The 26,752-nt window shown below is 44.4% G+C and overlaps 1 protein-coding gene across 1 annotated transcript in view; it reads left to right on the top strand.

The window, feature by feature from the left end:
- LOC126990516 (fatty-acid amide hydrolase 2-B-like) overlaps positions 1 to 20,390 on the top strand; it is a gene marked incomplete at its 3' end in the record, with an annotated part of 33,124 nt that extends 12,734 nt beyond the window's left edge. The window contains 4 exon segments of the mRNA XM_050849114.1: positions 9,553 to 9,667; positions 19,176 to 19,283; positions 19,593 to 19,751; positions 20,205 to 20,390. Of these exon segments, the coding sequence (XP_050705071.1) occupies positions 9,553 to 9,667; positions 19,176 to 19,283; positions 19,593 to 19,751; positions 20,205 to 20,390 (568 nt within the window).
- Positions 20,391 to 26,752: the final 6,362 nt, after the last annotated feature.

Here is a 26,752-nt window from a genome sequence, read left to right on the forward strand (position 1 = left end):
TTCCAATTCCCAGCAACCCTGGCAGCGCGACTCTCTTCAATATTCTCCAGCGTCTCCGCCGAGCTAAATCGACTCCTAGATTTCGGGTGCTTTCAAATGCACTCCTTGGCAGCTTAAAGAGTCTCATGTATCACACAGTTCTACAGGATCCTCCAGGGTGCTGAGCACACTGAACCGATTTGAGACTGTCACTGCATACTCCAGAGCACATTTCAGTTCTTTCAGCCTTTCAAGATGGAACACATCTCAAGATTCATCTTGACCTGACATGAAGCTTGAGTGTTGCAGCAATAAGCCTATGATCAGTTCCAAAGAATTCAGCCCTCCGGAAAACCCTGCAGTTCTGAAAGATTCTCCAACGAGTACTTACGAGGATGTGGTCAGTCTCCTTAGCCAGCCCTTTGGTATTGCTATACCAAGTCCAACAGTGTAGCTATATTCTCTTGTACCAAGAACCCAAAATTCTAAACCTCCTGGATCTTGCAAAATTCAGGAGGAGAGAGCTGTTGATGTTTCTGTTACCAGAACCATGAAGACTAACACATAACCGTGTCAGTGCCAGTAGTAGCACTGAAGTCACCCAAGACAATAAGTATGTCCCGAGGGAAGCTGTGGTCTAATAAGGAGTCGTGTTTAGCGTAAAACATCTCCTTCTCAACAGTTTACACATCTCGGTAGGAGCGTACACTGCAACAAGAGACATGAGGCCCAATGTGTACTTCAGCCACACTCACATTATGTGATCCTCAACCGGAGTGATCTCAACCACAAATAGTTGCAGTTGGGTATTGATGCCTATAGGTACCCCCTTAACCCATCCGCTGCGATTGACACGGATCTCGCCTTCACCTCAAGCTAAAAATAGAGCAAATAGGGTACTGGGATTCATTTCAAGGAGCGTAAGCAGCAGAATTGCCGAAGGCATCCTCGAGCTATATTCAGCATTAGTTAGACTTCATCTTGATTATGCGGTCAGTTCTGGTCACCTTACTATAAAATGGATATATCAAAATGTTAGAATCGGTACAGAGGAGGATGACAAAAATGATTCACGGGTTAAGAAACTTACCATAAGAGGAAAAACTTGAACTTGCAGTCTCTAGAAAGGAGAAGGGTGTGAGGAGACTTCATCGAAGTTTACAAATGGATGAAGGACTTTAATAAGGGGGGATATTAGTAAGGTTCTGATGGTAAGAAAACCGGGTAGGACACGTAGTAATGGGTTTCAACTGAATAAATTCAGATTCAACAAGGACATAGTCAAGAAAAATTGGTTTACCAACAGAGTGGTAAATGACTGGAAAAGGCTTGGCAGTCATGTTGTGAATGCCAATACAATAGTCACATTCAAAAATAGATTATATAAATCATGGACAGTGATGACAGGTGGGGTTAGGTTCACAGGGGCTGCCTTGTATAGGCCCACCGGCCTCTTGCAGACTCCTTATGTTTTTATGTTCTTAACATTATATATATATATATATATATATATATATATATATATATATATATATATATATATATATATATATATATATATATATATATACCTACCCCATCCCTATCCGTCAGGGTTATAGTTAGCCACTGCAAAAATTCCGATCAATCAAACTAATTCCCACCCGTCGCCAATGATTTCCACGCCTCCGTGTTATAGTGATCAGCATGCCTGGCAACTACTCCGCGGGCCAGGGTTCAAATCCCAGCCCGGGCAGTCGGCGGGTAGCTCACCCAACTGTTCATCGTCCCTTTTGGGCTGATCGATAAATGGGTACCTGGGAAAACTTGGGGAAGGTAAACTATGGCAATCCGTATTTCACATTGGCCCATGTCCCGGGGTAATTGGTCCTTAACTACTACAGGCTCAAAGGGAGACGCCTACATAACATTGAAGGTCAGGTCAGTAAGCCATAAGACTTCTTGAAGGGACCCGCCGTTGTTCTGCACTACGTACCAAGGTATGTGAAATTTTCAAAGACATCAATGTCCTCACCACATGCATGAACAGACTGTACAGATTGATCTAGTAAGCCTCCAAACACCTGTACCTTGGTCTGCACTCAGGAAGCTTGAAGTTCCAAGGGCTTGGCCTCCTTATGCAGTACCTCGAGAGCTATGAGCAGTACGTCCAGCGACTCCCTAAAGAATACTACATCTTCGGCAAAAACAAGGTCACTGACCCTGGTATTGGCAACAGATGCTCCACAATAACTTTGATCCATAACCCTGCCTAATACCCAGTTCATGCAAGTGTTGAAAAAAAATGGTGTACTGAATACTGGTGATTTGCCAGACCAAGTATTGCAAATGTCTGTGAATGGGTCATATCCCTGAACTGTATAGATTTTCGATTCGTGAACTTTTGTGGTTCCCGGACAAGTGCTCCCCCTTATTAGTTCAGGAATTCAAGGGTCAAGTGTATTTAGAAGGATGTGGTTAATCTCCTTAGTTGCCCCTCCAGCATTGCTTTACATAGTCCAGCAATGCAGCTCTGGTCTCCTGTACCAAGAACCTTCATTTCTCAACGTCCTGAATCTTGCAAAGTTCAGGAGAGAGCTGTGAATTTTCCTGGCGCCAGAACCACATAATAGACCAACACATGACCCATAGCCAACTCTGTTCGTGCTAGCAGTAGCACTGAAGTCACCCAAGAAGATGAGTGTGTCACGAGGGGGGCACTGGTCTAATACGGAGTCTTTTTTTTTTTTTTTTTTTACGTCTTCGCCTGTAGCGCCGGTAGACTTTCATCAGGGGCCTGGTGGTCGCCCCAAGCCCATCATGGCGCAGGCAAATTTTTTTTTATAGTGGCGCCATTTATTCTTGGCTCATGATGCCCCCAGGAAGTCATCCTTGGTTCACTTGGACGGTTTCTTCTAAAGTCCGGGTTGATGGGTGGTCTTCAGGACAGCATGTGGGTAGTCTTAGGCCACTCGGCGGTGACTGAAAAATCCCAGGTGGTGGCGGGCGGATTCGAACCGACGTTGTCCATGGCGCGGTGAATGCGAGGCCCGCACGCTAACCACTCAGCTACCGCCTACCCGCTCCTCATTGGCGTAAAACACCTCCTTCTCTTCAGTTTCATACACCTCGATAAGAGCGTACACTGCAACAAGAGACATGAACCCCAGTGTGTTCTTCAGCCTCACTCGCATTATACGCTTATCAACTGGAGTAACCTCAATCGCAAATGGCTGCAGTTGGCTTGAGATGCATATAGCTACCCCATTAAGAAAGGCACCATTGGTCATGCTGGACTAGTAGTAGGTGTACTCCCCCCTTACTGATCTTGCCACTGCAAGGCCTTCTTGTCTCTAAGAGTTCAGTTATACCCAACTTTAGCCTTCGAGCTCATTTAATCGGTAAAGCAGTCAGTGTTTCTCTGAAAGGCTCAGGAGTCCTGAACCTTTCAGAGGAATTATCCTGAGTCAGGACATTCCAGGAGCCCTCCATTGGTTAGTTCCTGGCATTTTTTTGTCGGATCGCTTGCATTATACGCTCATTAGCTGAAGTAACCTCAACCTTAATGGCTGCAATTGGCTAGAGTTGCCTATAGCTATTCCATTAAGACGGGCACCATTGGTCATGCTGGACTAGAAATAGGTGCAACCCCACTATACTTTCTCGCCTCTGCCAGGCCTCCTCGTCTCTGCAGAGTTCCACTATATCCACCTTTAGTCTTCGGAGCTCATTTGATCAGTAAGGCAGTCAGTGGGCCTCTGAGAGGCTCAGGACGTTTCAGGACCTCTCCAAGGATTACTCCCTGGCCTAGTTTTGAAGGCGGACGCCATTTCTGCACATCCCTGGCTACTCCAAAACAAAGACCGGCTAGGGGGTACTCTTTTCTCCATTGAGATGCCGGAGTCCTGTAGGCTTTGCCCTGCATTTGTCACTAACGACAGGCTCTCCTGATGTGGATGCATCGAGGAAGCCTGTCGCCCACTCGGGTCTCCCAGCAGAACCAGATAAGGGTTAATGCTCTCTCCACGGCCCGAACTTTATACTTCTTTTGTTTTTGGCGTAGGGTACATTTTGTGAGGTAGTGTTGCAGGCCCCTTCCCAGCTAGCCCAGATCAGAGTCTGGGCTGACTGCTAGCCATGGGCAAAGATATAGGAACCATGAGAAGATAAATCCCTGGCCCCTTTTTTTTATTTTTACGTACCAGCCCATAGCGCCGGTATGCTTTCTTGAAGGGCCTGGATGGTAGTCGCCCCCATCCCGTCATGGCATAGGCAAGTGTTTATAGTGGCGCCATCTTTTCTTGGCTCATGCTACCCCCCGGAGCTCGTTCTTGATTCACTTGGACGGTTTCCTCTAGAGTCCGGGTTGCTGGGTGGTCTTCAGGACAGCATGTGGGTAATCTTAAGTCATTTGGCGGTGACTGAAAAATCCCAGGTGGTAGCAGCGGATTCGAATCCGCGTCGTCCATCACGCGGTGAATGCGGGGCCAGCACGCTAACCACTCAGCCACCGCCTATCCAGAAGAAAAAAGCAAAACAGGAAGGAGAGAAGAAGAGAGACAACTCGGGAAGGTTGAGGATACTGCATTCCTCATCCAGATAGAACAGCCCTAATAAATACTAGATATAAGAACATAAGAACATAAGAAAGCAGGAGTCTGCAAGAGGCCGGTAGGCCTGTACGAGGCAGCTCCTTTGACCCTAAGCTCCCGTGTATCTAACCCCACCTAATATCGCTGTCCATGAATTTATCTAGTCTATTTTTGAATGTGACAATTGTATTGGCACTCACCACATGACTGCTAAGCCTATTCCACTCATCCACCACCCTGTTAGTAAACCAATTTTTGCCAATGTCCCTGTTGAATCTGAATTTATCCAGTTTAAACCCGTTACTTCGTGTCCTACCTGGTTCTCTTACCAACAAAACCTTATGAATGTCTCCCTTATTAAAGCCCTTCATCCATTTATAAACCTCGATCATGTCTCCACGCACCCTTCGCCTTTCTAGAGAATGCAAGTTTAACTGTTTGAGTCTTTCCTCGTATGGCAAGTTTCTCAACCCCTGAATCATCTTAGTCATCCTCCTCTGCACCGATTCTAACATTTTGATATCCATTCTATAGTAGGGTGACCAGAACTGAACCGCATAGTCAAGATGAGGTCTAACTAATGCTAAATATAGTTTGAGGAAGACTTCGGGGCTTCTGTTGCTTACGCTCCTTGAAATAAATCCCAGTACCCTATTAGCTCGATTTCTAGCTTGAATGCATTGTGCCCTTGGACGGAGATCAGAGCTCACTAAGACCCCTAAATCCCTCTCGCACCCAGACCTACTTATGAGAGTGTCATTTAAGCAATAGTTATGTGAGGGGTTGTTCCTACCTACACTCTGAATAGTGCACTTCCCTACATAGAACTCCATCTGCCATTTATCCGCCCAGTCATATAATCTGTTGAGTTCACCTTGGAGAATACTAGCGTCCTGATCCGACTCAATTACTCTACCGATCTTGGTATCATCTGCAAATTTACTAACATCACTACTAATTCCTGTGTCTAAGTCATTGATATAAATAATAAACAAAAGTGGACCTAATACCGAGCCTTGTGGGACCCCACTCGTAACACATCCCCAGTCAGATCTTTTACCATTGATTTGCACTCTTTGCTTCCTATTGCTAAGCCACGCCTTGACCCAGTTCAAAACTTTACCCTCTACTCCGTGAGCCTGTAATTTAAGCAACAGTCGTTGGTGAGGAACTTTGTCAAACGCTTTACTAAAATCAAGATAGATTACATCATAATTTTCATCTCTGTCAACCGCCTCAAATACTTTATTGTAGAAGGACAAGAGATTGGTGAGGCTTGACCTACCTTTTTTGAACCCATGCTGCGAGTCGTGAATTAAGCTATGTTTCTCTAAATGCTCCCGAATGTTCCTGGCTATTATGGACTCCAGCATCTTCCCTATAACCGATGTTAAGCTAATTGGGCGATAGTTTGAAGCAACTGACCTGTCCCCCTTTTTAAAAATCGGCGTCACATTAGCTACTTTCCATAGGCTCGGTACATAGCCAGTATTTACTGACATCTTAAAGATGTCGGTTAGTGGGTCACTGATTATATCACCTAACTCCTTTAATACCCTCGGAAATATCCCGTCAGGACCTGGCGACTTGTTCTTCTTAAGCTTATCTATCTCATCCTGAACTACTTGCCTGGTAATGATTATATCCCTCAATTTATCGCCATCCCCGCCCTCGTACACCTGAACTCTTTCCGGTATAGTCGTTCGATCCTCCTGTGTGAATACTGAAAGGAAGTAGTCGTTCAACAATGTGCTTATATTTTCGTAATTTTCTACTAGCTCCCCTGTGTTTGTTTTCAGCGGTCCAATTTTATCCCGTGTTTTTGTTCTATACATCTGAAAGAAGCCCTTAGGATTACTTTTCGCCTCATTTGCTACTTTGATCTCATAGTTCTTTTTGCTATCCTGGTGTTTTTCTTAACTAATCTAGATAGTTCGACGTACCGGCCCCTGAGATGTGTTTCCCCATTCTTTATTTTCTGATAAATTCCCTTCTTTAACCCAATCTCGTGTTTTAGTCCACGAGTCATCCACTTAGGATCATTGTTTTCTTTTCTAAGTGTTCGCTGTGGTATATGCTGTTCTTGCCCCTCTACTATTACTCTAACTAAATTATTGTAAGACATTTCTACCTGGTTCTCCTGGCTCTCCAATCCGCAGTTCTGGCCCTCATGAATCCCTAAATTATCCCAGTTTACCCCTTCAAGATGTCTTCGAAGGCCCTCGTAGTTTGCTCTTCTAAAATCTGGCACTAACACTGGGTTTGGTTCGCGGGTTACCGCCCAGTCTAAGCTAAAACGAACAGTTCTGTGATCACTATTTCCTAACTCTCCGCCCACCTCCAACTCACGTAGCAAGTTCCCATTATTGGTTAGGACTAAGTCTAATATGTTATCTCCTCTGGTAGGCTCAGTAACTACCTGCTTAAGGAAATTATCTTGTATAACTTCAAGAAAGTCCTCGGCTTCCAGGTCACCCACTTGATCTTCCCAGTCTATATTCCTATAATTAAAGTCCCCCATTACGCAGACATTTCTACTCATACTCGCCCTGCCAATCTCCTGTAGTAATATACTCGTGTCCTGCCTGTTAAGGTTGGGTGGCCTGTATATAACTCCTAGAGTTAGTTTTTCTTTCCCTTTGTAAACGTCCACCCAAACTGATTCTGAATCCATGTTAGTTTTGACTTAGTTGTTAACTAAACATTTAAGTGAGTCTTTAACATATAGCGCAACTCCACCTCCCTTTCTGCCCCTTCTGTCTTTGTGAAACATCTGATAACCCGTTATTTCAAATTCTGATCTAAAATTTCTATTAGCAGTGTCTATCCATGTCTCAGTGATCGCTATTATGTCAAAATTTTCTGAACAAGCTTCACCCCTTAGTAAGTCTATCTTGTTTCTGAGGCTCCTGCTGTTAGTATAGAAGATTCTTAGCCCGTCCTCTGTTACTCCTCTAGAATTACTTCTAAGCTGCCTGGTTATATTATGAGCTAGATGTCCCCTGACTCCCATCACATTACTCCTCCCATTGCTCTCATTACTCCTGCCCCCCTCGCCTATACTAAAAATCCTCAAGGTACCAAGTGCTCGCTCAAGGAGTCTGAGAGAGCCTCAACACCCTTGAACGTCAAGTGTATCCCGTCACGGGCGTAGAGGGCGTCGTTGCCAAAGAAGAGGTCCCAATTGTCGACGAACAGCCACCCATTGCGCTCGCAGTGCTCAGCAAGTCTGCTGTTCACTGCTATCGCCCTGGACAGCCATCCATCGCCAACGCCCCTCCTTGGCAGGACGCCACACATTACTGGCGACCCACCAGCGTCACGTATCCTGCCTAACAATTCTCTAAAACGCCTGAGAAGGTCCTCGCTTGGCACACGAGAAACGTCGTTTCCGCCACAGCTGAGAAAGACAATGGGGCTCGATCCCTCGCTTGCCATACACGCCTCAATCCTTTCTGATATATGGCCCACACCTGCCCATGGGAAACACAACCTCGTCCTGTTCTTATCATTTGAGCAAAAATACCTGTCAACATAACGAACCTGACTATCACCAACAACAAGAACCCGACGGTCGGAAGGGGGCCAGGAGGGTGGGTGAAGGGGAGGGGAGAGGGAAGGAGGAGGGACCTGCTGTGAAGAACGAGGAGAAATTGGAAGAGGTGGAAGGTGGAAAGGGGAGGAGGAGGAGGAAGAGGAAGAAGGAGAAAGGGAGGGTGAGGTGGTGGAGGAGGAACGGACGAGGAGAGGGAGGAGGAAGAGGGGGAAAGGGAAGGTACGGGGCAGGTGGTGGCGGGAGGGTCGAGCGAGGAGGCGGAGGACAAGGAGGAGAAAGAGGGAGAGGAGGAGGAGGAGGAGAGTGGGCGGGAAGTGGGGCGAGGGGGGACGGAAGAGGAAGGCGAGGAATTGGAGGAGGAGGAGGAGGAGGTGGAGGAGGAGGAGGAGGAGGAGGAGGAGGAGTAGGTGAAAGGGAGTGAGGTGGGGAGGAGGGACGGACGAGAGAGGAGGAGGAAGAGGGGAAGGGGAAGGTGAAGGACCGGTGTGGGAGGGAGGGACGAGCGAAGAGGCGGAGGACAAGGAGGAGAAAGAGGGAGAGGAGGAGGAGGAGGGTGGCGGGGAGAGGGGAGGGGGGACGGAAGAGGCAGGAGGAGGAGGAGGAGGAGGAGGAGGAAGAGGAGGAAGAAGAGGAGAAGGAGGGGTGGGAAGCGGGGAGATCGGAGATGGTCGAGGAGGAGGAGGAGGAGGAGGATGGGAGGGGCTGCTGTGTGGGTGAAGGCAATACTAGAGGGGAGGAGGACGAGGAAGAAGAGGAAGAGGAAGGGGAGGAGGAGGAGGCGGGGCTTGTTGCTGCTGCACTAACCAGTAAGTGTACCTGGGTGGCGAGAGTCGTAACCCTATTCTCTAACTCTATGATCCTCTGATCATCCTTCTGAGTCTTAATATGAAATGTATGATTATCATCAGCTTCAGCCTGCACCATTTTATTGCATGACATATATTCCAAATGCTTCCATTCATTTCGGTCATATATCCTTAGTATCCATTATTGATGTAAATGTTCCATATAGTATTTTCATATTTAATCACACCATCTAGTGAATAGCCTTCTCTTGTATCTTTTTTTATTCGTCTTATTCCCCAGTCTGTCACTTTTTTGTCCATCTGTGGTCCTCTCTTGTACATGAGTGTCCTGACCATTGTCATTTCTTTATTTTAATTGCCTATATTATGTTGTCTTTTTCTATCTGCTGTTATCCGTTTATAGTTTTCTTGTTTTTTTATAGTAGCTCTTATCATTGATCTCTCCATTACTCATTGGGCATTTCTTAAGTTATTTCCCATAGACTTTGTCAGCGTCCATGTCACTGGCGAGTTGAGTGAAGAGGTATAACAAACACATATCTTAATACATGATACTGCATTGTACTTGTCATGACCCATCTCCTGTTCACTGTTTTCTTCATCCCCTTCCTCCCTCTCCTCATTGTGTTCTGTGGAGAAGGTGGGCAGATAGTATGGACTCACCTTGGTGCCCCGCTACTGAACCATCGTTGCGGGAGGCTCTTCACGCCGCCCGTCTCCACCTTGAGCATACCTTTAGAGTGATCACATGCAAGGTAAGGATTAGTTTTGATGCTGCCTCGTCACTTGTGACCCACAGCCCTTTTATATTGCTGGTAAGGTAAGCAAAATTCAAGTGTCCTACAATTTTGCAGACATAGGGAGAGGAGTTGTTTGGAAAACAACCGTTTGAATGTTTATTTATCTATTTTTAGAAGAAACCATCAGTTGGTTGAATATCTTCCCATCTTCTTCATTATTTTGGTTATGCTTAAGCTCTACACGTACTATAGTGCGTTCAGTTGAAGCCTGCACCTGGAGCCTAGCGAGAGGTTTGTAAGCTGCTCTGTGATTGGCTGACGCTCCTCTCGCTCACTTATCATTGACACACTCTTTGATGCGACTCACCTCTTTATTATTTGCTTTAACTCGTCTCATATGCAAGATCAGTCGTTTTGGTTGGTACCGTTATACTCAGCAATGATTGTAGATCTCACATAAGTTTGTCAATTCTCTGTAAACCAAAAATTAAAGAAATTACGGAGTGGTGAAGTGAAAGATGGAGTCATAAATGTTTATACCCTATTTTATTCTTCGCTGATTATTTCATGGAACTGCTAAACTACAGTTCATGAAAATGGCAACTTATGTGTCTCAATGCTAAGTCAAAATTCAACAATGCTTGTAGGAGCTTTTTGCCAAAGTCTATTGAAAATTGGCGCACAACTTGGTTCAATACATCTACAGCTGAATATAACCTATTAAAGGCAGATTGCATGGCATGCATATTATTTAACGATGTTGAGTTTTCCATAATAAACATTTAACTATATAAAATCTTTCTCAGTTAATGACTCTAGTACTCTATTTTTTTCCATGAATCGCGTCAACTTGAGCCTGGGTCGCAGTACCAAATAGGTTATTAGACAAGGATCCTTAAAAAATAATTATTTCTCGTTTTTTTCTATAATTCATAGAAGCATGCAGCTTGTTTGGATTAGTAGTCATCACATAGCCTAAAACTTTTCTTAGATGATGCAGCAATGAACTGAATTCATTTTCAAAATTAAAGAGTGTGTATTTGATTGCTTTTACAGCTGGATACTCAGGTGACATTTGAATAACATTTCAAGCTAAAGAAGCAGTTAAATTCCGTGCTTTATATAATGCGGCAAAAACATCTTCTGTGAGGATAAACGGTACTATAGTCTCTGTCTGTGAGAAGTATAATATAGATAGTATGTTGGTGTGAAACTTAGGCCAGCACGTGTTGGGGACTTCTGTTGTGTTAGGAGTCGTACACCGACAGTCAAATAAATCTGTGGTTTACTTCGTCATATTTCCGCTTAATTATTGTATTTTCATCCTTATACGTTCTTTATTCTTGTTTTATATCGTATTAGCTTTGACATTACATAAGGCAACTCTTGTACCGTTGAAGAGCGAAGGCTTTATCTATGCCGAGGTGGCTCTGAAAGTTTGGGAGTAACCTGAGAAGGTAGGGCCTGTGCATCAGCTGTTTATTGCTGTTGTAGAACGAACATTATTTAATGTGTCATGAGTAGCAGTCACTTCTTCGCTACGAGTTATCATTTTCGGTAGAATTAGTCTCAGTACCAGGGCTGAGCAATGCAGAAAATATTTCAGTGTCTGTTTCCAGATTTAAAGGGTATGCTTGCCTAACCGTTGGACATTGCTGCACATCGATGCAGTCTTCATGAAGGACTTTTTCTCTATCTGTGTGGACCGTTGAGACCTTACTAGTCCTGAGGTTCCTAATTTTTACCACTACATCACTGATCTTCTCTATTACCCTATAGGGTCCATCAAAAATAGGTTGCAACTTTTCATTTTATTTTATTTTTGGTGTATGTTTGAGGAACACTCTGTCCCCAACGCTGGTAGTTTTGAGTTTCGTAGGTTTGTAGTACTTTTCCATTTCATCTCTACCTTCTTCAGTGTAAGCCTGGCATCTATCATAAACTTTCTTTGCAACTGCAGCCATTTCCTCTTTATAGGAGTCAGTATCATAAACTTTCCTTGCAATTGCAGCCATTTCCTTTTTATAGGAGTCAGTATCATACCAGGGCTGCTGAGTTTTTTCTAACATAGTGTAGGGCATACGAGGATCTCTAAAAATTCTCTCTCTCTCTCTCTCTCTCTCTCTCTCTCTCTCTCTCTCTCTCTCTCTCTCTCTCTCTCTCTCTCTCTCTCGATAAAAAGGGGACTCCTTAATGGTGCGATGATACGCAGCATTATAGGCCAGGGTGGTTGCAAGTAAGTAACATTATATCCCAAATGGACACATTTCCTAGAACCATTGTCCTCAAAATGTTAACAGCCGTATAATTTGCGCGCTTGATTATTCCATTTCCACTTGGATGGTAAGCCGTTATTTTCGCGTGTCGCATAGGTAGCCCGGAAATTATCTCCTGCATCACGGAAATAACGAACTCTGTACCTTGATCTGTAACAACTGTCTGAGGAACACCGTGTACACAAACAACATCCACGTACATTGCCCTTGCCATTTCGCCGGCTTCCTTACTCCGTAAGGGTACTGTAATCAAATACCTTGTAAAAACATCAACTATGGGCATTACGTATCGAACCCCATTATCCGATACACCCATGGGACCCACAAGGTCCATGTGTATTCTCTCAAAAAGAGCGGTGACGTCTGGATAATGCCGCCAAGGAGCAGGGTGCAAGTTTAAAACGACTACCATGACGCACTTCCTTACATAAGTTTCTACATCCCTTTCATTCCAGGCCAGAAAGCGACCTTTCTACACTGAGATAACGTAACTTTGGTTCCTCCGTGCCCTGCAGTGGCGACGAATGAGCCAGAGTTATCGCCTTGGAAATACTTGCGGGGTAGAACAACCACCTTAGTGGCTTCTCCGTACGGATTCACTAAAACACTATTTTCCACCTGCAACACTGACATCTCACATTATGCCCAACTTCAACACAATATAACATATTTTCCGCCTGTACCTCTCACAGGGGTGTCTTCAACACAACATAACACATTTTCCACCTGTACCTCTAACGGGCGTCTTCACATTATACCTTTTTTCTCCGAGTCTTTGCTCAATCTCATTCATGGGGCTTCCTTCTTTTAGCATACTTATATGCTGGCTGCTCATCATGCAGCTCACTAATCTCCTGAATACTCCAGTCAAATGTGTAGCCAATACACTCACAACTCAGGTCCATACATATCATACATGTTATTTTCTCATCTTTCGACGCCTGTTTCTTTTTTTACGCTAGTGCAATACTGTGGGGTTCTTGAAAGGTCTGGACTTCTGAGGATCTCGTAAAATTCTCAGTAATAAAAAATATAAAATAAAATATCTGAAAATTGAGTTCTCAGACTCACAGCCCCTTCTCGTCTCTTATTATGACCAATCACAACTACCATAGGACAAGCAAAGACCAGATGAACCTGCTCTTAAGTTTATTTAAAGTAACAAAGAAAACTCGCTGGAAAATAATGAATAATTAATTAATTCCAGGCACACAGCAGCCTAGCTAACTATCTTAAAACATCCTATGCAATAAGTGTACTTAACTGTAGGTGGGCGAAGCAGAAGCCCCACCTGATCTACCACGTGGTCCGTTCGCACTGGATTCCTCCTTCAGTCCTCTTCTCGTAACCTTCCAGCAACACGCCGCCTACTCGTACCTCCCAAGGGCTTCCCTCGCCTGCAGTACACAGTCACCCTGACTTGTGGATAATACAAGGGAAGGAAAACCACCACGATGGACACGTGGCGCGGGAGGTTGGTGAGGGACGTCTTGTCGCGTTGAAGTCTGGGAGGAAGATGATGTGGGTGCGCCGCCGACCCACAATCCTCAGCTGCTGCGCTCCGCGGTCAAGATGCCAGCACTCGCCACAACTGACATCTCTCTTTCTGCATAACACTTACACTAAACGCCCTAACGGCTATGGATTATTATTTATTAATAACCTAACACCATGCATGGTGTTCGGCGGTGGCCGAACTGGTAGCGTACTGGGCCCACACTCACCGCGTGATGGATGACGCGGGTTCGAATCCCCACGCTACCACTTGGATTTTTCAGTCACCGCCGAGTAGCTTAAAACTACCCACATGCTGTCCTGAAGACCACCCATCAACCCGGACTCTAGAGGAAGCCGTCCAAGCGAATCAAGAACGAGTTCCGGGGGGCAGCATGAGCCAATGCAAGATGGCGCCACTATAAACACTCGCCTGCGCCAGAACGGGCTGGGCCGACCATCAGGCCCCACCTGGAAGAAGCCTTGGGCCGACCATCAGGCCCCACCAGTAAGATGCCTACTGGCGCAACAGGCAAAGACGTAAAAAAATAAATAAATAAATAAATAAATATATATATATATATATATATATATATATATATATATATATATATATATGTATATATACAGGCAGCGACGTAAAAAAAAAATGCACTAGGTATTAGTGGGTCATGCATCCCACTCATAGTTCAGCTTTGGCAGTAATAACGAATATGATTTGAACAAGGTCCTATTTCCCGCCTGCCTGGTTTTCCCGCCTGTCCTGGGACTTGTTTCCGCTCTCTCAATCAAAATGGCGGGGACTCCCGCGGTATTTTTCCACGGGCTGTTTCTTGAATAATGAAATCATGACAAATACCTTGCCCCTCATTATCCACGTGTTCCACGGTTTTTGTTGTTCCCCATCCACAAACATTATCGCGCGGGTCCTTCTAATTCAATCTCAGTGTCCTGTGAGCCTTCATCCTTGATAAAAAAAAATCTGCAACTATATTTTCCTTGCCTGGCAAATGATTGATTGTGAAATCATACTCACTCATGAGAGTCTGCCATCTAGCTATCCTGCCGTTGCGACTAGCTGCCTGTAACAACCAGACTAAAAGGTTTGTGATCCGTGTGGATCTCAATAGAGTAACCCAGTATTAATGGGCGGTTTACGTGCAACCCATAAATTACAGTTAAAGCCTCTCGTTCAACTGTACTGTACCGCTGTTCTGCCGTGTTCAATTTCTCACTAAAAAGAAATATAGGTCTTAGTTTATCATAATTATCCTGTTGTTGCAATACTCCACCAGTATTGTAGTAGCACGCGTCAGTAGTGAACACGAAAGGTTTGTTAAAGTCGGGAATTTTTTTTAGAGTGACTGTATCAAACATTCTATCTTTAAGGGTTGAGAACGCAATTTTTGCTTCATCTGTCCATATAAGTGGAGTTTTATCTTTTTTCTTGAGTGTACATTTCTTCCCTTTGTAAATCTTTAGAAGATGAGCAACAATTAGTGAATAATTTGCAATAAATTTGCGATAATAATTAGTCAATCCAAGAAATGACTGTAAATCATGAACAGTTTGGGGGGCCGGGATGTTTTGTATGGCCTCCAGCTTGCTAGATTGAGGTCTTATTTCCTCTGAGCTGATGACATGGCTCATACCTGTCAAGTCTTACGTTCTTTGCGTAAGTCTTCCGTAATTTCGGTGATTTTCAAGTCTTACGGCGTCAGTTGAAAATCTTACGTTATTTCTCCGCCTGCTATGTGTTGTTTTTTTAATATGTTTGTTTTAAACAATTTGAAATATATCGTACGCGCCATATTTAAATTCATGTGACCGTGATGAGTAACGGTTACTGTTACGGTTAGAGTGTGTGTGGGAGGGGGGGAGGGGGGAGGTACCTCGTGCACCCTGCTTGAGTCCGTCGGAGCCATACCTGTCAAGTCTTACGTTTTTTATACACAAACTTATGGTCTCTAACGCAAAATCTTATGGCAAGACACCACAGTAGCTTGACAGGTATGCATGATGACCCAGGTAATCTACTCTGTCCTTAAAAAAGTTACACTTCTCCATCTTAATAGTCAGTTGGCTTCCTTTAAGCGATCCAGAATTTGTTCTAAGTTATCTACGTGATTAAAAAATGTATCGCCCAGGATAATTGTGTCATCAAGGTACACCTGAACCTTGTTACCTAATAATCCTGAAAGGATAGTGTTTATTATTTTCTGGAAGCAGGGCGGGGCTGTTTTAAGGCTAAAGGGGAGGGAAGTAAATTCCCAATGTCCTGCTGGAGAAGAAAATGCCGTCTTCTCTCTGCTAATTTTTATCTAGGGGGATTTGATGGTAACCTTGTTTCAAGTCTAGGCATGAAAAAAGCTTACTATCTCCCAATTGATTGAGTATGGTAGTTATATTAGGGAGTGGGTACCGATCGTCCCGAGTGTCTTGTTAAGTGCCCGGGAGTCCAGACAAAGTCGTAGTCCTCCATCTTTTTTTGGCACTGGCATAAGTGGGGCATTATAGGGTGATCGTGAAGGGCAAATCACACCCTGTTGCTGGAGTGATATAAGTTGTTCATTTACTCTGTCATGATAACTGATAGGAATGTTATAGGGACGCCTGCCTGTACACTACTTCATCAGTGTTTTGCTTGATGGTGCTTAGAAAATAGGGCGTTACTGTTAATGGTTCTTGTTCTGTGGAAAACACTGTTATATATTTATCTATTAAGGACTTTAAGACCTGATTCTCTCTCTCCTCACTTGGGAATTTAGCGTCAGCAATTTGATAGAGGCTTTTCTTCCTTGCTTCAAGCTCTGCGGGCTTCAAGTTTGTCTTAACTGTGTCAGCGGTCTGTACACTAGATACTTGTGGCAGATCAGCGTATTGCTCATGAGTGACAGGCTTCACAAATCCAAACGTTGTATTATCATCTCTCCTAACGCTTTCACTTTCAATATTCAAATATGGCACAGTGACATAAGATCTTTGATTGTCAGGTGAAGGGGCTAACTTAACTATCCCTGAGCACAAGACTCTAGCCTGAGGAGTACTAACACAAGGCTCAAATAAAGCTTCAGTTGCCTGTAGTTGCGTCACTAGCGTTATGTAACCTGCAACAGATGCATGCATTTGCAAAGGTTCAGCTGCTTTGCAACGTACGGCCTTATTTTCAGTGAGTCATTTTTCATTTCCATCTACATTTAGCTAAGATCCTTCACCTCTAGATATAAGACATATTTTTTCTGGCACTATGGGTTGTATTGTTATGGCTTCCCCTTCTATTATCAGTTTTCAGCTTCGTTCCTTTTGTTCCTCATTTAGTTGCAATGTTTTCAAAATAATCTTGTGTTGCATGAAAAATCAGTACTCAACACAATAGGAGTCGGCGAATCTACATCGCGTGTTATCAATAAGTCTTGGAAACTACTTTTTCCTTCCATATTGACTTGTCTTCTTACCGTCATTTCAGTATGGTATCTTTGCACAGAGACAATATTCACGGGTTTCGCTTCACATTCATTTACTGCGTGCCCTAATTCTTTAAAAAATTCATCCGTTAAAAACTCACACACGCTCCTGTTTCTAGGAGTGCTGCCACTTTTGCATATGTATTATCATGAGTAGTGCGATCTGCCTAACAAAGTTACTCTGAGTTATGTTGATTTTAGCCTTCTTTTCATTATTTTTAAGGTCAATCCCTTGTTCGTTATAGCCTTCTTTTCATTATATTTATATGAGGCGGTTACTCCCTTGTTCGTTATAGCCTTCATCTTATTATATTAAAGGTTACTTCCTTTTTTGTTCTTCATTCATTTTCCGTTTTTTTTTCTATTGCAAGTTTGCGTATTTATTTATTATTCATTTATTTATTTAATGTTATTTGTACCTGGGGGGGGTGCCTACCCTGGCCTCCTCTTCCTCTGATTCTCCTACCTCACACATTCCTCTTAGTACATCACACTTTTGTCCATATGCTTCATTTTTTTCTCATACTTCACTTTTTATCCATGCCTCACACTTTTCCTATATATTTCACATTTTTTTCAACATACTCTACACTTCCTACCTGGGGGGTCGCGGGTTAGGCCTTTATAAAGTCACTCTATGGCTGCCCGCCGCGGCACAGGCCAAACCACTACCCTGACAGGCGTAGAGGCTCGTGTTTCCCTCCATCCTGGGGTAACAATCCTGAAACAAACAAACCTGGGAGGAGGGACACTGCCGCTGCCTGTTACCTGACACCCTCTCACTATTGAATAGCTCGCAGCGCGGGTAGAAAAAGACTGCCCATCCCTCTCCACTCCGCCCGGGGAAGGAAGTCATGAATATTATTCTCGGTTGTAAGTCGCGTGTGCTACCCATTGCACTACAGAGCACCAGTTGTTGGCCAGAGTTTCCATCGCTATAACGTCTAAGTCCACGTCCTCCGGAAGAACCAATAATTATAAAGTTAAATCGTCACTATTATTTCTGCCCCTTAAAACGAGCAAAGCTTACTAAAAATAAGAGGCGTTTTCTCGTCAGAGTAAATTAAATCTTGAAAGTTCTCAAGCCTTAACTGACAAACCACTGAGTAGTGAGGTGCGAGTGGAGTGGACATGACAGGGCTGATTCACTCCCCCTTGTTCACGAGACTTTTTGCAGCCAGCCTCTCCCAAGGTAATTGACCAGTACCTACTAAAAAAAAAAGTAGTGACTTCTGTTGAAGCGTGCTGCGGCCTGCGGGCCCGACCGTCGAATTAAAGTACCCTAAAAGAGACTGGCCACTGGACCAGGCTAAGTCTAAACACACGAAAATTCAGTGACCCAGAGCACCCAAGCCAGCCTCGAGACTGAGTAATGACCTAGCCTCTATTCTTAGTTACTCTCTGTCGCTCTCGTCACCAGGATACGTCCCAAGGGCTGCTCAACAATTGCACATACTTCTCTCTGACGTTATAACACATGCTTTAACTTTTAATACAACTAGCCTAATTTCCTGGCATCACACTATACGTAGACCTTAATTATACTAAAACAGGAACGTTGCTTGTCCTACATTAATATCATAGTACTATATACACTGATGTAAATCTTTGCAGATTTCCAGCTTATGGCGAGGGGCTATAAAAAAAAACAAATGTTGCTGTGTACGCCAACTGGCGAACATCTTTTGAATTATAGTTACCATTCGGCAAATTAGTTTTAAGTAATTGTGGATTAAAAATAATTACTTGAAATGTAAAATCGGCTGATACAAATTGCATTGTCTTTCCAACCACGCTCAACTAAATCCTGGTGATCTGCATGCTAATTGTCAGATATTCTGTACATCATGATTAGTGTTTGAAAGATGGTTTGAAGCTACTGCTGGGCAACTTGAAATAATGTTAACAATAGATAATTGTTGATTCTTTTCCCCAGAAGAAAATATCACAACTGTCATTGTGCAGCTATTCTGTAAATAGTAGTCAGTGTTCAAATAAATGCTTGCAGCCATTGCTAGGCAACTTGAAATAATGCTAACATTCTGTAAATGCTGGTGAAAAGGTCACTGCCCTAATTCCCTGAGCCATGTGCAAAAAGATCAATACTGTCACTGTGCACACTAACTAGAAAATGGACAGAGAATTACATTTGGTGTACAGATATTGAAAGTATGATGAAATTTTTATCATTCTGATTTTATCTGGAAAATCTAGTTTGCTAAATTAAGGGTTGTTCCACATTTCCTTAATCTTACCATCAACATGCTTCTGAAAGACTCCTCCACACAGTTTCAGTGGCCAGTGGACATGGCCAACTCAGCAGTGATCTGGGCCACCAAGCTTGCTTTTGAGTCCAAAGGTAAACCACCTCTCGCCAGCGACTTGAAAAACCGTGAGGTGAGAATCAGCAGCTCACGATACTATTTATTTTTCCAATTCTTACTAAAACAAGAGTTTTGTTCCCTTCCTCAGCACTTCTCTGACTTTAAAGAGTAATAATGACGGCAATACTTAATTTCCATTCCAAAAATCAGTGAAGCTTTCAGCATTTATCACTTCAGCCCAGTTTGGGATGCAAAGGGAAAAGAAAAGGAAGACAGTCAAATAACGTTTTCTGCATGCCTTTTAGCCTTAGTAGCAGTAATTAAATGTTGCTAAGAGGTGCACCCTCTACTCATTCCCCTTTATGTTATCTTATTTCTACAGGGCACAGCCAACATGATGAAGGAGTGGCTGTTGTGTATGTGCGGGCTTAGTGAACACACGTTTGCCACGATTCGTCTAATCTCGACACTGCCAAATCCACGTTGTAAAAAGTTCAATGAGCCGCAGTTGAACTGGAAGAATGTGCAGAAACAATTCATGGTACGATAACCCTTCTGTCGTGTCCGGGAAAGAATGGAGCTGGATAGGGAGGTAGAAGGGAGAATCAAACAACCAAAGAGAGAAGGAAGGGGCTTAGAGAAGAGTAGATAAAGGAGGAAGAATAGAATGAAGAATTTACTAAAGAAGCAGAAGTTGAACAAAAGAAATAATGTTCCACACCAGCATTTAGAAGGCACAATTGGTATTTTTAATATTAATGATATCTCTCTCTCTCTCTCTCTCTCTCTCTCTCTCTCTCTCTCTCTCTCTCTCTCTCTCTCTCTCTCTCTCTCTCTCTCTCTCTCTCTCTCTCTCTCTCTCTCTCTCTCTCTCTCTCTCTCTCTCTCTCTCTCTCTCTCTCTCTATATATATATATATATATATATATATATATATATATATAAAGGCTACTTTCCTCCACCGTGATGTGTCATCATTAGTCTTATTTGGCAGGATATCCTTGGTAAGGACAGTGTGTTGCTGGTGCCTGTACATTCCATGACAGCATGCTACCACAAGGAGCCCCTCTTCTACTCCATGAAGGGCGCAGAGTACTGCTATATCTTTAATGCCACTGAGATGCCTGGGACCACCGTGCCCCTTGGACTATCTAAGGATGGCCTACCTCTCGCCTTACAGGTAATCCCTTGGCATTTCACAAAATATATGTGCACTCAAGGTAGTAAAGGCGTGTCAGGAGAGTTGGCAATAGCATCACTCAAATTTGTCATTCCCACAGCTCTCAAAAACAAGTGTGTTACATTTGTAACATAATCATGTTATATATAATACTGTTCTTGTCTCAATATTACTTTGTCCTCAGGTTTCATGCCCTAGTTCTGCATTTTTTAAATGTGTGTATCTTCAATTCAGAGGCATATCCAAAACATATGGATCTGTTACCCCCTCCTTCCCAAAGATGAATCAATACATATACAACACCTACACAAACAAATTTATTGTGAAAAATTAAACATATTACAGTTTTTAAATTTTCTGGCATATGATTAGAATTACATATCAAGTTCATATACTTGCATGTATGCATAAATATAAAGAGGGCATTCTAGAACTAACCATATCCTATCAGCTACATTTCACCTAATATAAAATGGCAAATGAAATGTGGTTAATGGAGTATGGTATAGTATTACATGATGGGACATAAACTGTACGTTGATCACACCTTTTGTGTGGTAGGGGGAACCTGATGTTCTTCAACACCTCAAAAACTCAATTTCTTCACCTAGCAACTCGGCACAGTCTTCCAAACTCCTATCCCCTATTCTTCGACAACACTCAGCTCTCACCTTCTTCTACGCTAAATATCCTTAATGGTCAATTCTTAACTCAAAATCTTAACTGGAAACTTCACATCTCTTCTCTCACTAAATCAGCTTCCTCGGGGTTAGGCGTTCTGTATCGTCTCCGCCAGCTCATTTCCCCAGTACAGTTGCTGTCCATATACAGGGGCCTTGTACGCCCTCGTTTGGAGTATGCATCTCACGTGTGGAGGGCTCCACGCACACAACCCTTTTGGACAGAATGGAGTCTAAGGTTCTTCGTTTCATCAACTCCTCTCCTCTTACTGACGGCCTTAAATTCAGACAGACAGACCTCTTAAATTCCGCCCCAATGTTGCATCTCTTTTTATCTTCTACCGATATTTTCATGCTGAATGCTCTTCTGAACTTCCTAACTGCATGTTTCCCCCACCCCTCCCGCGGCCCCGCTGCACTCGGTTTTCTCCTCTTACTCACCCTTGTATTGTCCAAATCCCTTATGCAAGAGTTAACCAGCATCTTCATTCTTTTATCCCCTCCGCTGGTAAACTCTGGAACAGGCTTCCTTTGTCAATATTTCCTCCTGCCTATGACTTGACCTCTTTCAAGAGAGGAGTGTCAAGACACCTCCCGAAATAGTCCTCTCTTTTGGCCTCTTGTTCTAGTTGCTTTTGTTGGAGCAGCGCCTGGCGGACTTTTTTGTTGCTTTTTTGTCGTTTCGTGCCCTTGAGCTGTCTCCCTTGCCATACAAAAAAAGAGAGCATTGCAATATTGTAATGAAAAATTTGAAACTCAGCCTCATGGTATCCACTCTGTAGTTGCTACTCAAGACAGACTGCTCCTCCCCTAAACTCCCCTTTAGTAAACCACTGTTCCTAGCTCTTGGATACATTTTTTTTTACATCTCTGCCTATAGCGCCGGTAGGCTTTCTTCAGGGGCTTGGTGGTCGGCCCAAGCCCGTTATGAGGCAGGCAATTTTTATAGTGGCGCCAGTTATGCTATGAGTTATGAGTTGAATGTCCTGTTCAGTTTTTACTTATACCTGCTATATCCATTTCATTCATTAATTCATGTATGTGTGTGTGTGTGTGTGTGTGTGTGTGTGTGTGTGTGTGAGAGAGAGAGAGAGAGAGAGAGAGAGAGAGAGAGAGAGTGTTTGAGTGTGTATTTACCTAGTTGTGTATTTATCTAGTTGTGATATACGGGAAAGAAGCTACGCCCGTACTGTCCCGTCTCTGTATCTACTATTATCTAATTTGACTTTGAATTAATGAATAGTCTTTGCATGGACCACTTCTATTTCCAGATTGTGGAAAACTGTTCTTAATATCTCTTCTACAGGCATCCTTTTTTATCTTCCTTCCACGGCCTCTTGAGTTTCTTTTATCCCATGGTATTAGATCTTTCTTCAGATCTTCTCTCTCCCTCCTCTGTTTCAATATCCGAAAATTCAACCGCCTCAATCTCTCTTTGTATGTTGAGTCTCCTATAGCCTTGGAACCAACTTTGTTGCTTCCCTCTGAATCCTCGCTACTTTACTTACGTTCAAATTTGTACTCGGCGACCATACTGTTGCTTCGTATTCCAGCCTTGGACGTATCACTGTCACAATCAATTTCTTCATCATTTCCTCGTCTAAATATTTAAATGCTACTTTCTCAACTACAATTCTGTTTATATGTTTCTCTGGCGACAAATTATCCGATACTGTTGCTCCCAGATCATTTTCCATTGACATTTTCTTATTGCTTTCATTTCCCATCGTATAGTTATATATACATAAAGTTCTCTTTTTTACTCTTTCCAAATTCTATCACATTTCACTTTCTGGTATTAAATTCCATTCCCATATCCTGTCCAGGTTCTGTTGCAGTGCTTGGCAATTTTCTTCACTTTCAACCTTCTTAAGTAACTTGGCATCGTCAGCAAGCAAACTCATATATATAACTGTTTACTCCCTCCGTCGAGTCATTGAAAGTAAATTGCAAACATGACCCCTGTGGAACTCCACTAATCACTTTCCACCACGCGGACTTTACATCTCTGATTACCGTCCTCATTTCCCTGTTCTCCAAAGAATCCTTCATTCACTTCAAAAGCCCTCCTCTCAGTCCTCCGATGTTCTCCATCTCAAACAGCAGTCTCCTATGTGACACCTTATCGAATGCTTCCCGTTGATCCAAATAAATTCCGCCTGCCCAACCAACCCTTCCCTGTACTTTACTTATCTACCCGCTCATCAGAGAAAATGGTCTATAAGTCAAAGGGGGTTCCTGGCATCCTCCTTTATAAACTGGTATGATATCTTCTCTTTTCCAGTCTGCTGAGACCTACTACTGAGTCAACTAGAGAGCAGACTATGACGCATTGAATCTTTATAGCTAATTGCTTACAGCACTCTCTCAGGACCCAGCCTGACACACCATCCGGTCCCAATGCTTTCCTCACGTTCAGACCTTCCATTATTTCTCTCACTTCTTGGGCTGTAACTTGTATTCCTTCCAGGTAATCTATATTTTCTTCTCCTCATTCTTGTCCATTAAAGTTACTTTCCCTTGTAAGCACTGCCTGAAAACAGTCATTCATAAATTCCGGCATTGCTGCCGCATCTTCGTACTCCTTACCGTCCACCCTAAGTTTACTTATTCCTTCTCTATTTCTCACCTTATTGTTGACATATCTACGAAACAATTCAGTCTCGTCTGTATAATTTTCGATTACATACCTTTTGTAGTTCCTCAGTTCCTCTTTTCGTATTCTTACATATTCATTTTTTGCTTGCTTGTATTTCACCCATAGGTCATGTCTTCTTTTTCTCCACCACTTCCATGTTTCATCTTCTTCCTCACTCGCTATTTCACATCTATCAACAAAACCTTATTTCTAATCTCTCTCTTCCCCATTTTTGGTACATGTCGCCTTACTCCCTCATTGTAAATCTCAAGTAAACATAGGCGTACGAGCCGGGGGGCTCCAGATTTGGAGAGACTAAGATTTTTCGGGCAGAGTAGCCATCGTAGCAGCCTAACAGTACTATTCAAGTGGCGGCTTGTGAGCCAAATCCGGCGGTTGAGTGATATATTTCAGTAACAGCTATTATGTTTTTAGTATTACATTAAGTGTATGTGTGTGTGTATATATATCTATATATCTATTTATCTATCTATCTATCTATCTCTCTCTCTCTCTCTCTCTCTCTCTCTCTCTCTCTCTCTCTCTATATATATATATATATATATATATATATATATATATATATATATATATATATATCAGTGGCGGGCACCGATCGCTTTTTTGCTGTTCCGATCCCCGATCATCCGATCACTTTGGGCAGCTGATCCGATTCCGATCATCCGATCATTTTTTAAGTACTGCTGTTCCGATTAATCATCCCGATCATCCGATCATTAAAAACTTATAATGATATTTATTATTTTTTTATAAAATAATAATTTAAAAAAAAACTATTTTGGGCGTTCTTTACATAATAATTTCAAATAAGTAATAAGTTAATTATTTGCTTATAAATATTTTTTCCACTTTCTTTTGGTATATAGGACATGGTAAAGAAAAAAAAAATCTTAAATTCTTATTTTATTTAAGTCTACCCTTTTTATTCAGTTTATGAAAGACTTAAGACTTACGTCACCAAAACAGCAGCCGCCCGGTACGGATGAGATAGACTCCGTCCCTCCGTCGTGCGCCTTTCCCTGACAATCATGGCCAGCATTAACCACGACTTATTGATTGCTGTCGCTGTGCTTGCTGCTGGAGAAGAAGGGATAACAGCTAGCTAGATTAAGACCCTGTCCCACCAACGCCCGGTACATCTCGAATCACACCGAATTGGGTTACTTCGGCACGCCCACGGAAAAATCGGCACTGATCGGCGGTCAACGAGCGCACATCTTTCCACGCCGGCACGCACCAGCTAGCGGCCAAAAAAGCCGCAGTCGACAATAACTTTATCCGAGAGCGGCCCGACAGAATTTTTGATCACGAGATACCGTGCCGACACCATACAATGTTCTTCATTACCGTGTCTCTGTCGGGCAAGCACCGTGCATGTAACGGCTCTTGCCGGACGCGTATCGGCCTTTACCAGGTCATAATTTCTCCCCCGGTGTTCTCACGGTGTGAGTACGGTGCCCTAGGAATGCGCACGGCAGGGTAAAACGTTGTACTGGCTGGCAGTAGCTGGCAAATCACTGGCCCAGGCTTATATAAAACCGGCCACCCTATCCAGGCGGGTTCCCCCCTGCGACGAGCCGTCGCATAGACAAAGGCCCGTTCCCCCTTTTTAGGGGGTAAATCCTAAAAGAAGAAGAATCCAGGGTTGTCTCAGAGACACGCCAGTCCTCGTCGACGGACCGACTTGGAGTCGGCTCCCTGCTACGGGCCGCCTTTGGCAAAGGCCCGTGCCCCCTCGTGCAAGAGGGAGCAATCTTCCCCCCCAGGTTTGTCAGTGGAACGCCAGCACTCCTCGGGCGAGCAGCCGGGTGGCCCTTCTACGGAGGCGAGGTGGACCCGTGGGGTCATCCTCGCTTAGGGCCACCCCTCCGTGGTCAAGTTGACCAGTCGGCTGCTCGCACGTGTCAGCAACGGGTGTCTGCTGGGCCCCTGCCCAGAGAGCCCGTGCCTCCGTCGCTGCTCGCCGACTCTTACTCGTGGCTGTGGCGGCGGCGGAGGCTTCCCCACACTCGCCGCACGCCAGCGGCGGGTTCCCCCCTGCGACGGGCCGTCGCACCGACAAAGGCCCGTTCCCCCTTTTTAGGGGGTAAATCCTTCACCACCAGGATTGTCCAGTGGAACGCCAGCACTCCTTGGGCGAGCAGCCGAGTGGCCCTTCTACGGAGGCGAGGTGGACCCGTGGGGTCATCCTCGCTTAGGGCCACCCCTCCGTGGTCAAGCTGACCAGTCGGCTGCTCGCACGTGTCAGCTACGGGTGTCTGCTGGGCGCCAGCCCAGAGAGCCCGTGCCTCCGTCGCTGCTCGCCGGCTCTTACTCGTGGCTGTGGCGGCGGCGAAGGCTTCCCCACACCCGCCGCACGCCAGCGGCGGGTTCCACCCTGCGACGGGCCGTCGCACCGACAAAGGCCCGTTCCCCCTTTTTAGGGGGTAAATCCTTCACCACCACCAGGGTTGTCAGAGACACGCCAGTCCTCGTCGACAGACCGACTTGGTCGGCTAGATTTCGATCGCCGATAGAGTCGGTCTGTCGGCTTCCTGCTACGGGCCGCCTATGGCAAAGGCCCGTGCTCCCTCTTGCAAGAGGGAGCACTCTCTACCCCCAGGGTTGTACAGTGGAACGCCAGCACTCCTCGGGCGAGCAGCCGGGTGGCCCTTCTGCGGAGGCGAGGTGGACCCGTGGGGTCATCCTCGCTTAGGGCCACCCCTCCGTGGTCAAGTCGGCCGGTCGGCTGCTCGCACGTGTCAGCTACGGGTGTCTGCTGGGCGCCTGCCCAGAGAGCCCGTGCCTCCGTCGCTGCTCGCCGGCTCTTACTCGTGGCTGTGGCGGCTGCGGAGGCTTCCCCACACCCGCCGCACGCCAGGGGCGGGTTCCCCCCTGCAACGGGCCGTCGCACAGACAAAGGCCCGTTCCCCCTTTTTTTAGGGGGTAAACCCAAAGAAGAAGAAGGGTTGTAATAATTAAAATAATTATTTAATACAAAGGCCCGCTTCCCTTAAGGGGATGAATCTTAGAACCAGGATTGT

Source organism: Eriocheir sinensis, unplaced genomic scaffold (genome assembly GCF_024679095.1).
Source record: "Eriocheir sinensis breed Jianghai 21 unplaced genomic scaffold, ASM2467909v1 Scaffold1704, whole genome shotgun sequence".
In the NCBI taxonomy this organism is placed as follows: domain Eukaryota; kingdom Metazoa; phylum Arthropoda; class Malacostraca; order Decapoda; family Varunidae; genus Eriocheir; species Eriocheir sinensis.